General features: G+C 36.9%; 1 protein-coding gene and 1 pseudogene across 1 annotated transcript; one reads left to right on the top strand and one right to left on the bottom strand.

Annotated features, from left to right (window-relative positions):
• Positions 1–7,854, bottom strand: part of LOC121441851 — a 43,148-nt pseudogene extending 35,294 nt beyond the window's left edge.
• Positions 7,853–8,901, top strand: LOC121441850 (transcription initiation factor TFIID subunit 7-like). The gene is made up of 2 exons (XM_041643171.1): positions 7,853–8,434; positions 8,488–8,901. Exons 1-2 carry the CDS (start codon positions 7,853–7,855, stop codon positions 8,899–8,901), a joined length of 996 nt encoding a protein of 331 aa, XP_041499105.1.
• Positions 8,902–15,683: the final 6,782 nt, after the last annotated feature.

Below are 15,683 nucleotides of genomic sequence, written 5' to 3'. Positions count from 1 at the left end.
CCTGTAGTCAGACTGAATATCTTAAATATCATCATAGAACCTTCATCCAGAACCTGAAGGAAACAGAGGCAGAGACCTGCATAGGAGCACTGGAGGGATACCTTACTCAGCCTAGATATAGTGGAAAAGTCCTTGGTCCTGCCTCAAAGCAATGTGTTAGATTTTGTTGACTCTCAGAGGAGTGGATGGGGATGGGGTGAAGATGGAGGTAGCAGGAGGGGGGAGTGAGTGGGAACTGGAATTGGTATGCACAATGAGAAAAGATAGCTTTTTAAAATTACAAAAAAAGAAGAATATAGCTTCTGAAACCATGCTAAGTCCATCATGGCTCTAACTAACAGGGATCAAGCTATCAGGAACATAAAAGGAGCAAATAAAAGATATACCCAGACAGAAATTTAGGATTGAGCAGAGTGGATTTTCTAGTGCATAATCCTCAGAATCCACAAAACTCGGTAGCTTATTGTGTACAGTTGAACGGAGAGTGAGGGCTATTGAATACAGCGGAATCTGATCTCAGCAGAGCATCTGCATGACAGGCAGTCGTCTTCTGATCTTAGCATTTCTTGGTTGGTAAGACTTCAGAACACATTTTTTTTAAAGATTCATTTATTTATTATGTATACAACATTCTGCCTCGATGTATGCCTGCACGCCAGAGGAGGGCACCAGATCTCAGTACAGATGGTTGTGAGCCACCATGTGGTTGCTGGGAATTGAACTCAGGACCTCTGGAAGAGCAGCCAGTGCTCTTAACCCTTGAGCCATCTCTCCAGCCCCCAGAACTCATTTTTTACAGATGCTCAACATTTGTATTCTGATCAGGAGGTAGGGCTTTCTTCTTTTCCTGTGAGTCTCTGGTTACAGTCTTTGATATGGCCATGTCTATGTCAACAGCAAACATCTACACAGGGCTTCACATACTCTGGACTTCCTGGCTACCATCAGAAATAGAATCCTACATAGCATGAAAGACTTTCAAAAAGGAGTTTGTATTTTCTGTATTTGTTGCTTTTTCATTTTTGTGAGCAAATAGTTTACTAAAAGCAATTTAAGGGTAAAGGGATTTTCATTTTCTGGATCACAGTTTGAAGATACAGCCCATGATGACAGAGAAGTCATGGTGGCAAGAACATAAACTATTGGGTGCCAGAGGCAGCTGTCAAACTGCATGTGTAGTCAAGAAGCAAAGAGGCAGAAATGGTTGATCTAAACTATGCTTTTGATTTTTATGCAGTCCAGTATTTTGAATGGTAAACTCACATTTTGATATGTCTTCCCATTGCTATTAACTTAGTCTAGAAACGGAAGGATAAAAAGTCCAGAGTTTGTCTCCAGAAGGATTCTAGAGCCTGTCAGGTTGGTAATCAAAATAACAGTCACACTCTTCATCATAGAGTCTCATATCCTAGGAAATATCTGAAAAGATACACAGATAAGGAGTTTTCAAGAATATTTTTAACATGAGAGACTAGATCACTTAATGAAATTATACTTTGGAGAATATAAATGATATAGGAAAATTTGAAGCTGAGGGTCAGACAATATTGTTTTGTACACAGTTGTACAAATTAGTGAATATTTGGAATTTCAGGATATATCCTGGTAGCTGCTACAATTGTCATCTTCAACATCATCCTCATCATCTAAGACTGTTGGTGTTAGGCATTCATTAAGCATTTTAAATGAATTAACTCCTTTTTATTTTTCTGAGACAGGGTTTCCCTGTGTAGCTTTGATACCTGTCCTGGCACTAGCCCTTGTAGACCAGGCTGGCTTCAAACTCATAGCGATCCACTGCCTCTGCCTCCCAAGTGCTGGAATTAAAAACATGATCCACCAATGCCCAGCTGAATTAACTTATTTTATAACTGTAACAGATCTGTGTACCAATATAGAATGAAGTATATTTAAATTACATATATTTAGGCTTATGTGACTCTAATGAGTCTAACACAATGGCACAAAATTTCTCCCACAGTAAAAAAAAATCAAGCAATCACCTAAAATACCTATAGTTAAATGCCAGATTTTAATCACATGTTACTAAAATAGCAACTCAATGACATGTAAATTCAGAATGTATTTGTCTCCCAAAGCTGTATACAAATGTGAATCCTTTTCTTTCTAAATTATGCATTCCTATTCTAGATTTATCTTCAATTCTGTTTTATACAAAAAATGACATTTGATATTCATTTTATTGTATAGGTTCTAATATATGATTTTTCACAATTAAGTCTTAGCATTTTACTGACATAAGGAAAACAATGTGATAACAATATATGAGTTTTTAAAAATAGATAACCTGTAATAATATTAAGTACCATGTAAATTTAAAGGAGCAAAATATTACATACCTTTTAACTCTATCTTTTCAATTTGGATAATTAACCAGTTCCAACATACAAATTGATCACTAAGTAAACTAAATAAGAGGTTTGAGTGTTGGTGTGGGAAGTTCTTCTACATATGTGTTGCTTTTATTGGTTAATGAATGAATTTGTTTCCTCCAGTTGCTAAGCAGAATAGAGAAAGGTGGGAATTCCAAGCAGAGGAGGAAATAAGGCACAGTTGGAGCTAGCCAATAAGCATTCTTTAGGCCAAGCTGTGTTGTAATAGTACAGTTTCTGAGTGATTATTTCTGGTCTGGGCAGGTAGGAATAAATGTGAAGTTTCTGCCAACAGAATGGTACCCACCGTCTGGGGCATGAATTCCCATAAGACCTAAAAAAGAGGGTTTCTAGAACCACAAAAATGGGAGCGTAGCACAATTTCTTGGTAGCCACTTTTTTGGAGGTGGGTGGGCTCTGTTTGCTGACAGCAAGCAGGGCACCATGGCTCCTTTAAAAGAGGTCTTCCTGATTCAGCAGTAGCAGAAAAAAAAAAACCCACATGGTTTCAAAATGGCAGCTTCCAGGTCACACTAGAGCTCTGGGCCTTTCAGGAGGCTGAGCATGTAAATGGAGTCTGTGAGCAACATATTTCAAATTGCTTAATGGGAACACAGACCAACAGTGACCCTGGAGCTGGGGCAGCATGCATGAGCATGCCTCTGCCATGTAGGACTGGACAGAGCCAACAGGGAGGACTGCAGAGTTGGTCCTAGACACATTTGCTCAGCATTTATGTAACAGGGGTCTCCTGGTCAAAAAATAATAACACATGCACAATAAAGACAAATTCAAACAGAAATAAACCTTTAAACGTGTCACAGAATATTTAAAAATGCTTGGATGAGGGACGAAAAAAGTATAGAGAGTTATAAAAGGAAAAATATTTTAAAAAAAAAAAACAAAGTCTTTTTTTGTGTTAACAATTAATATTTTTTAATTTATAATTAATTATTAAAATTTATAATTATTAATTATTTAATTTATGGTTTCTTAAACATTTTTTGTGTTAACAATTAATATTACTTTTTTAATTTATGATTTCTGAAACTTTTTTTCAGAAGCTAAGTAAGAAGGGGAACCCAAGGAAAAACATATAGTTATCCTCTTGGTAAAGGGAAGTAGACAAAATTGCCAGGGAGAAAATTGGGATCTTGGGGGTGGGGTGGGATGGGGGTAAGAGGAGATGGGGAGAGAAAAGTTAGAAGGGAAGGAGGTCGGGCCTTGGGAAAACAAGAGGATTGGGATAAAGGAAGGTTGGACAGGGGAGCACGGAACCACAATTCTTAGTTAAGGGAGCCACTTTAGGGTTGGCAAGAGACCTGACCCTAGAGGGGCTCCCAGGTGCCCAAGCTGAGGTCCCCAGTTAGTTCCTTGGGCAGCTGAGGATAGGGAACCTGAAATGACCCTATCCTAGAGCAATACTGACGAATTCCGTGCATATCATCATAGAACCTTCATCTGGTGATGGATGGAGATAGAGACAGAGACCCACACTGGAGCACTGGATTGAGCTCCCAAGGTCCCAATGAGGAGCAGAAGTGGGGAGACCATGAGCAAAGAAGTAGGGACCACGAGGGATGCACCCACCCACTGAGACAGTGGAGCTGATCTATTGAGAGCTCACCAAGACCAGCTGAACTGTGACTGAAAAAGCATGGGATAAAACTGGACTCTCTGAACATGGCGAACAATGAGGGCTGATGAGATGCAAAGGACAGTGGCACGGGGGTTTTATCCTACGTAATGTGATGGCTTTGTGGGAGCCTAGCCAGTTTCGATGTTCACCTTCCTAGATTTGGACGAAGGTGGGAGGTCCTAGGTCTTACCACAGGGCAGAAAACCCTGACTGCTCTTTGGACTGGAGAGGGAGGGGGAAAGGAGTGGGGGGAGGGGGAGAAAGGTGGGAGGAGGGGGCGTAGGGTGGGAGGAGGGGGTGGGAAATGGGACTCTGGGAGGAGGTGGAAACTTGTTTTTTTGTTTTTTTTTCTCCTTTTCTCAATAAAAAAAAGAATTATGAAAGATAAAAAACAATTAATATTTTTTAATTTATAATTAATTATTAAAATTTATAATTATTAATTATTTAATTCATTGTTTCTTAAACTTTTTTGTGTTAACAATTAATATTACTTTTTTAATTTATGGTTTCTGAAACTTTTTTTAGTTATTTATTAAAGATTTTTGCCTTCTCCCCTCCACCGCATCCCATATCCCTCCCCCTCCCCCAATCAAGTCCTGCTCCCTCATCAGCCTGAAGAGCAGTCCGGGTCTTTTAAGAGACAGAGTATAGACAGTCATAGATTAAAGGAGTAAAGAAAATAAGCCATGTAAAAATGGAAAATACATAGTCTGAATTATGCATATTATTGTTTTTTCTTTGTATTTTTTCATTGTAAATGAACTAAGCACGGAGAGATATTTCATTGTACTGACTGCTAAACTAAACCAACATATATACTTTAAAAGTATCATGATTTCACTATTTGGGTGTATGTATATGTTGCTTTGAAAAAGAGGTCCTGCTTGTGTTTCCACAGAGGATGAGAACCTGTGGATTCATTTCAGACTAATGTGGTTAGATGGACCAAACCCCACCCCCAAAAGGTCTCCATGAATCCCACCAAAAAAAAATTGCCTAACAAAAAACATGAAGCAGTTTGGAAAGAACTTCATTCAAATTTCCAAATATGATTTGTGAATGTTTATTTTACACTGAAAAGGGGATATGCTATAGAGATTTGCATTGGTATGGATATTGATTTATTAATGCAAATTTAAGGTAAATTTTGTTTTATGTATATTTATGCTCTTGATTAAGGTATTGTGTTTGTGTAGCTCATTTAAAAATCTAATGTATAATTAAGAAATACATGTTAATAGATTATAATTTATAATAGTTAACCTTGTAGTCATGTCAGTTAGATTTTTTAGATGTACAGGTATATATTTCAGTTAGATATATAATCTTCAAACCATTCAAAGACATTTGGAATATGGCAATTGAAATTTTTTAAAAACTTAGGATTTTTCATGACAAATCAAAACAACTCTGAAATTCCATCTTATACCTGTAACAATGGCCAAGATCAAAAACACTGATGACAACTTATGCTGGAGAGGTTATGGGGTAAAGGAAAGACTTCTGCATTGCTGGTGGGAATGTAAACTGGTATAGTACCTGTGGATGTCAGTATATTAGGAAACAACTTTCCTCAAGACCCAGTAATACCACTTTTGGGTATATATACAAAGGATGCTCTGTCATGCCACAAGGACATGAGCTCAACTATGTTCATAGAAACATTGCTTGTCATAGCCAGAACTTGAAAACAACCTAAATGCCCTTAGACCAAAAATGGATAAGGAAAATGTGGTACCTTTACACAATGGAGTACTTACTACACTGCAGAAAAAAAAATAATAACATCTTGAATTTTGCAGAAAATGGATGGAGCTAGAAAACATTGTTTTGAATGAGCTAACCCAGACATAGAAAGACAATTATCACATGTACTCATTCATAGGTGGTCTTTAAACCTAAAGCAACAAAAATCAGCACACAAAATACAATGTCAGAGAACTTAGGCAACAATGAGGACACTAAGAGAGACTTACATAGATCTAATCTGCATTGGAAGTAGAAAAAGGGAAGATTTCCTGAGTAAATTGGGGGAGCATTGAAGGGGAGGGAGAGTCAGGGAGGGGAGCAGAGAAAAATGCAGAACTCAAAAATTAATAAAAAAAGAAAATAAAAAAAGAAAATAAAAAAAGAAAATGACCTAAAAACAACAAAAAAGATAAAAGAGCTAGTCAATATGAAGCCATTAGGTTTAGCAGTATTGTAATAATACAGCTTCTGTGTGATTATTTCAGGTCTGGATGGCTGGGAATGAATGAGCAACCTCTGCCTACAGGGTGCAATATAAAAGACAGACTTTCAACTGGGAGAAATAAGAAAAAATATAATAAAAATATCTATATCACAAATATTAGAACCAATGACAGGTTTCTGTATTGTTAGTATATAAGCCTAGATTTCAGGAGTTCATTTTACAACTGAGAAATTTTTTAATACTTATTTAAAGCTTAGAAATGATAATATAGTCATATAATTTGTCTCTTCTCTTTCCTCCATCCAAACAGTCCTACATTCCCCTCATCACTCTCTTTTTAAACATTGTTTTTAGATGTATGCTTATATATTCACATATATATTCCTAAATATGAAAATCCAACTTGTCTAGAATGTATTTTGTTAATTTTGTGTGTGTTTACAAGACTGGCCACACAGAATATCTTTATTATATGTAAAGATTTAAAATAACCCTTTCAAGTTATTTTCTTTTTAATAAGTGTTGAATTTGCACATACACAGGTGCTTCTGAGAAAAATCTATGGCTATATCTTCTTTGTTTCCACATTTAGGGTTAATAGAGAACAAAGAATTTGAAAACTCTTGGTATTTAGGAAAGCTCCTAGACTAGGGAGTTTACTTCGTGGTTTGAGTATTTATTCAATACTGTGTGGTTCTGTGTTTGCAAAGCAAACTTAAGGAAGACTAATTAAAAACAATCCTGCTGCCATTATGTAAATAATCATGTGCACTGAGGTATTTATCTAGACAAATTTCACTCTGATCAATATCCTGAAGAGATATTTGTCATTACATCTAGGAAAACAGCAGGAATCTATCACAAAGGAGCACTCAGAAACAAGAAAAAAAACAAACTGAAATTAAGGGTATTTGTTGTGGAAATATTCAAGCAGGAGTAAAGGGACGAAGATGAATGTTACGGCCAGTGTGATGGATCAGTATGTAGAAGGGTTTGGTGTTCAGGCCTGAAGACCTGAATTTGAATCCCCAGTACGCCCTTATAAAATCTCTGTGGGCTCTTTACCTGCTAATAGCTCTGGTACAGTCGAAGGAGGAGTCAGGAGAATCACAGAGGGTTGCTTGTGTCAAACTGGCTCAAGGAACTAGAATAAAGACTAATAGAGCAGGAGACCAGATATCCTCCACAGAGGGATACACCATACACCACATACATGTGTATGCACACACAGACACACACACTCACACAACTTTCCTCTAGTAGAAAAGAAGTAAATCGTTTATGAAACATAAATGAGTTGCTTATACATGCTTCAGATTTTAAGGTGAAAATGAGAAGTAATCATCCAAAAATGACTGACTTGGGAGAGTAGAAAATATAGATTCAAAAGCACTGGACAGGCTTCCGATAACACAAGGCAAATTGACCAGCTTAGCAGGCAGTGAGACATCTTCTACCTGAAAAACTGCATGATGTCCATCAGGGGCAAAGCCAATTTTTAGTTTATCCTTCATGCCAGGACCTCGAGAATGTATAATCTTTCTGACAGCATAAGCCTGTTCCTGAGGCAGACGCAATATAAACTGTTCCTCAATATCTTGGGATTCTTCATGCTTTGAAGTCATGGCTCGCAGGGACTTTAAGACATTGCTGCTGCTGGGAAGCCCGCTGCCGCGGTTTCCTTGTGTTATCGGAAGCCTGAAAACTGTTGATAGAAAAACATATTATAAAACAGCAGATATTTCTCAGATGCTTGTATGCAGTGCTCATGGTGAGCCTCACTCTCCCCCAGAAGAACCAGTTACCTCTGCTCACACTACTGTAACTGGAAGGGGTGGAGGGAAGACAGATAGAAAAAGATATAACTGGAAGCATGGCATTACTCCACCACTTAAGAACGTCAGAAAGAAAAGGTTTTGGAGAACAAGAAAAAAGCTTCCTGATATCAAACAAATGGATGAAGTTGGCTTGCATAAGGACACTGAATCTCCAAATGTGGATAAAGAAGTGAAGAGACTGCTATGCTCAGATGCTGAAGCCATCAGTGTCCGCTGGAAAGTCATTGCTGATGATGAAAACAAGGAAATAGAAAGTCAAGGGTGCATCTCAGGCACTTCAAGAACAGCACGAATGCGTGGTCGTAGCTCATCAGAAACTGCAATGCTTCGAGAGATGTTTGGCGATTCTGACAGTAACAGTAATGATGTGGGTGCTAAAATGAAGAGGAGGATGTTGACAATCAAAAGGATGGGGATCAGGATGACGATGATGAAGATGATGATGATGATGAAGAAGAAGAAGAAGAAGAAGAAGAAGAAGAAGAAGAAGAAGAAGAAGAAGAAGAAGAAGAAGAAAAGGAGATAGACAATCTTGAAGAGAATTTAGAAAGGGAGCTGCAAATCCAATTTATTCATCCTAGCTTCTGTGAAACCAACAAAGATTACAGTTCAATAATCACAGGAATTCAGAAACTGATTCATGTCAAAGAAATGAAGCTCCAAAAGATTTATAAAAAAGCACAACGACAGAAAGACCTCCTTAGGAATGTGGAAAACTTGACCCTTAAGAGGCATTTCCAGTATGCTTTGGGGCAGCTTAACATATTAGAAAAACAAAAGTGTGAAGAGATTTATCACCTACAGGAACAACTGAAATGTTACCTAAAGGAGTAAAGAAACCCTCAGCGTAGCATATAAAGTGGATTCACTTTCCAGATGAAGACCGGGTGGAACCACTACACTAGTTGCTTTATATTGACCAACTATATTTGCTTATTTGAATATTTTTATAGTAAAAAATAAAGATCATAGCCATATAGAAGGGGACAGTATAAAATGCATAATAGGCTTAGAGACCCAACTCAACATGGGCTTTGTTTTTCTTTATCAATTTAAGATTAAATATGTATGAGTTGCAAAAAAAAAAGCACTGGACAGGGGGTTTGCAGTGAAGCAAGATATTTATAACAGTGTATCAGCATTGGCAAGCTAAACATAAATGTAGGTATGTAAGCAAGATTGAAGTCTCAGCCCTAGCTGACCACCTATTAGAAATTAATGTCTTCTGGAAGAAAAGTAGACAATTTTCTTCAAGGATGCTGATGCTGAGATACTGCCCATATTACAGGGCAGTGATGCCTCCCTGTAATACCTCCCCTCTTCCGCTGGCTCAACCTAGCACAGACTACATATCACTGAAAAAAGGGGTTACTCTTCAGTGAATATCTGAAAGTTTTATTTCCCTGTGATTATTTTTAATATTGAATTATAAGATTATTGTGATTATACTTGGTTACAAGCAATCTAAAAATAGCTTAGAGCATTATAATGTTTTAGGTTATATGAAAACAGCATGCATTTTTAATAAAGACTTAAATATGTAGATTGTTTATAACTTCCCACATGTAAGCATGTATGTACGATGTGTGTGTGTGTGTGTGTGTGTGTGTGTGTGTGTGTGTGTATTAGTGGCAGTGTGGAGGAGTCTGGAGGAGTCTGTGCACATATGTGGAAGTCAGAGGACTCTTCATTCTCAGTCCTCCCCTTCTATCTTATGTCTTATGTGAGACAAGGCCTCTTTTATCCTGTTCTTTAATTCAGGGTAGCTTGCTCATGCAGTTCTGAAAATTATCCAGTTTCTACCTTCCATCTGGCTTTAGAGCACTGAGTTTACAAATTCAAGCTCACGCTAAGCTCTGTATTAATAAGACCTGTATTAGGTCTTGGAGTTAAGACTTGGTTCTAAATTTTTGGGTCTCATTATATGTCAAGCACGTAACATACTGAGCCATCTCTCCATCCCTATGCCCATGAATTTTTGCCATTCTAGTAATAGTCCCCTCCATATCGAAGGATAACTATAAGTAGAAGAATATTAATCACTACTAGAATTTTAAATAAAAGTAGGAAAATGAATACTGGAAATTCTCTTAGAAAATAATCTTTCACATAGATCATCAGTACCTATGAGTTTCTTTCATTGTGACTACAAAATGATAGTTTATTATTCAAATATAACACAAGGTAGAGCAGAACAGCCTAAATAAGTAATTTTAATTTATTTTATATAAGTAAATTTCACATTCTATTTAAGTTGTCTTAAGTTTGTTGAGATTTTCATATATACATATTGTGTGTTATGATGCAACCTTCCCTCACACCCTCTCTTTGAAGTCCACTGATCCCCAACCCACTACTCCACCTCCGAACTACATGCACTCTTTGTCTTTATCCCCCCAATAAGTCCACTTGGTGAAGACGGTGAGCATGTGAGGATTGGACCATTCACTGGAGCCATCAACTGACTAAAAGTGCTACAGTTAGGTGAGGGAACGCATGAGCCTCCAGCCCCTTGGCTGGAATTTTGGCTGGCTTCTTGGAGAGTGCAGGACTTGTTCACACAGTCATAACCCACGTGAATTGCTGCCTGCAAAGAACCTGCCATAGAGAAAACATGGTTTAGAAAGAACTCCACACTACATTTGGTTCTTGCAGTCTTTCTGCTCCTTGCTCTGGTGTGAACCCTGAGGCTTGGGGCCAGGGGTGTGATTCAGATATCCTGTTTAGGGTTGGAAACTCCAGTCTCTTATTCTCTGTGATCCTGATTTGACCAGTTCTTAAGTGTTTTATTTAAACTAATACATTTTTTAAAATTTTACATCTCTATCATAGTATCTCTTCCCTCTTCTCCTCTCATTCCTTTCTTCCTCTTCCCCTCAACAGCCCCCCCCATACTCCTCATCTTTCTCAGTTTAGAAAGGGACAGGCCTCTCTGGGCATCAAGAAAGCATGGCATAACAAATTGAGGCAGGATCTAGTTTTTTGCCCTACATCAAGTCTGGGCACAGCAACCCAGCATGGGGAATAGGTTTTCAAAATCCAGTTTAAGCATCAGGGACAGGTCCTGATTGCTCTGCTAGGAGCCCCACAAACAGACAAAGCTACAAGACTGTCACACACATTCAAGTGGCCTAGGTGGGTCTTATATGAGCTCTCTAGCTGTGAGTCTAGAGTCCGTGAGCTCCCAAGAGGTCAAGTCATCTGTCTCAGTGGGTTCCTCCATTGCAGGTCTTAATCATTATCTACTGCAAAGGAAGCTTTCTGATGGTGCTAAAGAGCTGCAGTCTATGGATACACCTGTAAGTATATGAGGGACTGCTTGTATACATTGGGAATATGTTCCTTTTAGCTTCTATGAATTAAAAAGCCTTGGTACTCTACTCTTATTTGGTAAACCATGAGGAGAATAACAACTATTGAAATAAACTGTTTATTTACAACATTAGACTGGATATAACCTGTATTTCCTTGTTTCCCTGGCTTACACAATATAGTTCAATGTTACTATCATAATCTTCAGCATCTTTACCATCTTCATTATCATCAGTAAGTCATGTGGAAAATCGCAAACCCTTGTAAGAAAATAGTAATGTTTACAACCTTTATATATGTTTAATCACTTTTTAAGTGACTGCTACTGTTACTTAAATGTTTTTTATTTTACAACAATATACCAATAAATGGTATTTTAAAGTTTGTGGCTATGAAAGGTTTTAGTTTTATGCTTAGAAGGTTACATAATAAAACATATGAAAAACACAGTATTTTCCACCTGCCTTGATTTCCAAAACAAATTTAGTAAGACTCAGTACTCAGTCTTTAGCACCATTTAATGTTGATGCATTCATTGAAAAAATGGTTATAATGTTGGCAGTAAGATAGCAATTATTCAGAGAAAACAGGGTAGATTGCCAGAAAAGTATTTAAAACTTAAAAGGATAAAGAAGCCCTACAATTAAAGATCACTTGTTTAACAGAAAGGTGTACTTATTTAGATTTTCAAAAATCATAACCTTTGAGTAATGACTTGTTACTGAATGTCTTAGCACAGGTGTTCAGGTGTTCTGAATAAAGGATTTGTCAAGAGTAATTGGTGGGTTTTGTTACCTGTAAAAAGAGGTAGCTATTTCATTGGTGAATAGAAAAGGAGGTGTAGGTGGGTAGTTTTACATTCTTCTTCATCTGCTCAGTTTAAAATGCCATCCACAGACTTCATAATTGCCATGTACTTTTATACCTGTAATTTAAAGTGAAATAACTGACATCATTTTATTTTGAGGTTGTTTTATGAGAAAATTTCTTACGTGTTTTGGGTTATGAGAAGGTTCATCAATGAAACCTACACTGATTTAGAAAAATCAAGGAAATTTTTACAATTTTTAGTGTCTTAAATTTGGTAAACTTTATTTATTACCGGGAAAAAATAAACAGAAAGTTAGGTTTTGTGTGTACTTTTTAGATCACTTTGCACTAGGTAAATTCATGCACATTGGATTTTCAGTTTTTATGTATCTTAACCTGTGTCAGGTGGACATCACTGCCTCAATTGAGTAAGAATCTGACAGCTTTTATGGCCTACAATTTCCTCATAATCCTTTATTTGTGATTTCTTTATTAAATCCACAACTGACTAATAATATAACAAAATGCTAATTAGAACAAAACAAATTAAAGTTTTTACCTTATAGTAATATCTACCAATTATCAGCCCAAGTAAATTGGATGGTGAGATGACTTGACTCATGTCAAGCCCAAGACCTGAGTACCACCTCTGCTTGCACCATGGTAGAAGAAGAGGATTGATTCTCATGCATTGTTCTCTGACCTTTAAATATGTACACACACACACACAAACAAACATGTTTTTAAAATATAAAAAATGATGTTTTACCCCTAAGTAGTACTCCATTGTGTAAATGGACTGCAATTTCTTTATCCATTCTTTGATTGAGGGACATCTAGGTTGTTTCCCGGTTCTGGTTATTAGGAATAATGGTACTATGAACATAATCTGAATATACAGGGCTTCTGAGGTTTCAGTTTTCCTGATCCTTTCCATGAAGTTCTGTATCAGTTTGTTTTTGTTGTTGCTTAATGTACAAATTTATTTCCATTTCTGCAATGGGATTGATATACAAGTTAAGAAAAACAACTAAGTAATCAAACAAAATCAGGAAAACTAATCAAAAACAAGAACAACAGGGAGGGAATCTCCTCTAGGCCAATGATTCCTTGAACTTCTGGACCATGCCCTCCATCTCATCCTGCTGGAATTTAACATTATGTTTTCTGAGCTCATCTCCTTCTTGAACTCCCTTAATAAAATTCAGTCACAAATAGCCAACCCAGTGTGCTAGCATTTAGTTTTAAGACTTCTAGATTTCGAGTATAACTCATTGTAGACAGGATTGAATTCAAAATTGCCACAGGCAGCATTACCCAAATGCATATCCCATAATAGAGTATTCTATTCTTGGAGTCACTTGAAGCATGTCTCCTTCCTAGTCAACAAGAGATGATGCAGTATTGGAGAAACTTGTGCCCTTCCCATACTTACAAAAAACAAAGCAACATGTGAAATATTTTACATCTATTTTAAATGAAGTTCAATATTTATGGTATATTTCATGATTTTGGTCAATGACCACTTACTCTAACAATGTACTATTTTCCTTTGAGAAACAAGAGACATCAATTACTGTAACTAGGTATAAAAAATAAAATGTGTTTTTCACTCACTCTTACTATTTTTCCAGGAGGAATGAATCTATGTTTCCTCAACATTTCTCTAGGAAGCAGCTGGTGGGTACAGTGACCAAGTACTCACTGCTGGTCATCACAGGGTTATAAAATAGGGATTGGAAATTCCAACTCCTGACTTAAAAATAAATACATATTTTATATATTTTCTGATTTATTATGACTTTTACAAAACTCATAATCAGTGGAATATTCTATCCAACCATGTTGCCTACATGTGTCATATAGATTCAACTGATGGTTGCTCATCTCTAGCTTTCTATCAACAATTGAATGGAAGACAACATAGCCAGAGTTTCTAGGTTGTATGTCATCTTAATGAACAGTATGCTATACTATAGCCTATCTCTTAGCTGCAATTTGAAATACATACAAAATAATCATTACAAGATGTGAGAGCCAACTCCTTCTAGTATGGCATATGTGATATAAGTAGTAACTTCATGAGCATGAGACCATAAACTCATTACGGCAATGAGAATAGTTTTCTTAGCAAGAAGTAATGTTTTATAATAGTAACAATGAAAATATTACAGAGTTCCATACATAGTGATTGGTACAACACAGCAGACACTAAATTGTTCTGACTTTGTATCTTCACAATGAAAATAATATTGTTTTTAATGCAACTAGTCAAATATAATCTGCTTCATACAGGTCTGATGGTCTCTATGTTGATATGGTACATGAAATCCACTTAGATTGCTCTGCTTTTCAGCACATATATGTACATCAAGGAGGTGAACTTGTTAGTGTGAGAGATTGTGATAGCCTATTTGTGTTTTCATAACACAATGCCATAGCTTGAGTAAATTATAAAGGAACAGTGTAGGGAATTAAGACCTACCATACCAAGAGGAGTCAACCTAGAGTCTGTCTGGTGCTGTCAGAGTTCCTGATTGTGTCTGGCCAATGAGGGGTGGCAATGCAATGGTGCCTGAGGGCCAAGAAACAGTTTCTGTCTGAGGTCCTGATTATGCCTAGCAAATGATGGACAACCTTGTGAAGTCAATGGATCTGAAAGCCTGAGTGATGGGAAGGTGTTTAAGGTTTTATCCTTGATAAATAATTGAGTTTGCTGTATATCTTTCAACAGACTCCTGGCATCTATGTTATTGATGTCATGCATTCACACCCTTTCCCCCAAGAAAGACAAAAGGGTCTAGCTATGAAAATAATATTTTGTGTTGTTCTGGAATCTGGAAAGTTCAAAACAAGGTTCCAAGCTTTGTTCTGCTCTGACAATTTGATGGTAGGTGAACGCCATCGAGAAAACCTCATTTCTTTTTTTTTTGCTTTGATTTTTAATTAACTTTATCATAAATATGGACTTCTAAAGTTACAATATGAAATAATGAATATCATCAAAGCATGTTTACAAAGGAATCTGAGGCAGGACCGACTGCCCCAATGACAGTAAAGGAAGAAAGCCTTGTTGAAAACTACAAGATGGTCACATAAGCATAAGAACAGAGAATGTAGTTTAAGTAAATCTAGCAGACGTTGAAAGGTCGAACATAAACAGCATCTGCAATACTCACAACTAGCAACGTAGACCAGGGCCAATATAAAGTATGCATCTAAAGTCAGAACCTAACAAAGCAGGGGTCAGATATAAACAGAAAGAAGCTTCAATGTACAACACTGGCCATTCACCTAACCCCCACATTTGAACTAGACATCTACAAACATCATAAGATCATTACCATCTTTGGATTAAGAGACCATGTTCTACATGGTATAAAGTTGTCCTATACTGTACTATTTAGAATTTTCCACTCTTGAATTATTACACACTGTGTACACTTTTGTTTCATTTTTGTCATTTTCTTTCATAAAGTGGCTTGCATTTGGCT

The sequence above is a fragment of the Microtus oregoni genome, unplaced genomic scaffold (genome assembly GCF_018167655.1).
Source record: "Microtus oregoni isolate MIOR12 unplaced genomic scaffold, Mior012 000082F_ref0000272, whole genome shotgun sequence".
NCBI lineage: Eukaryota > Metazoa > Chordata > Mammalia > Rodentia > Cricetidae > Microtus > Microtus oregoni.
The sequence above is the reverse complement of the archived record's forward strand: the minus strand, read 5'-3'. Positions and strand labels throughout refer to the sequence as shown.

Bases quoted from the DNA above. Each gene is read 5' to 3' on its own strand.
- LOC121441850 (XM_041643171.1), top strand. From the start codon at position 7,853: ATGGCTCGCAGGGACTTTAAGACATTGCTGCTGCTGGGAAGCCCGCTG. The intron at 8,435-8,487 runs GTGGGTGCTAAA...GATGGGGATCAG, and splicing joins CTGACAGTAACAGTAATGAT to GATGACGATGATGAAGATGA.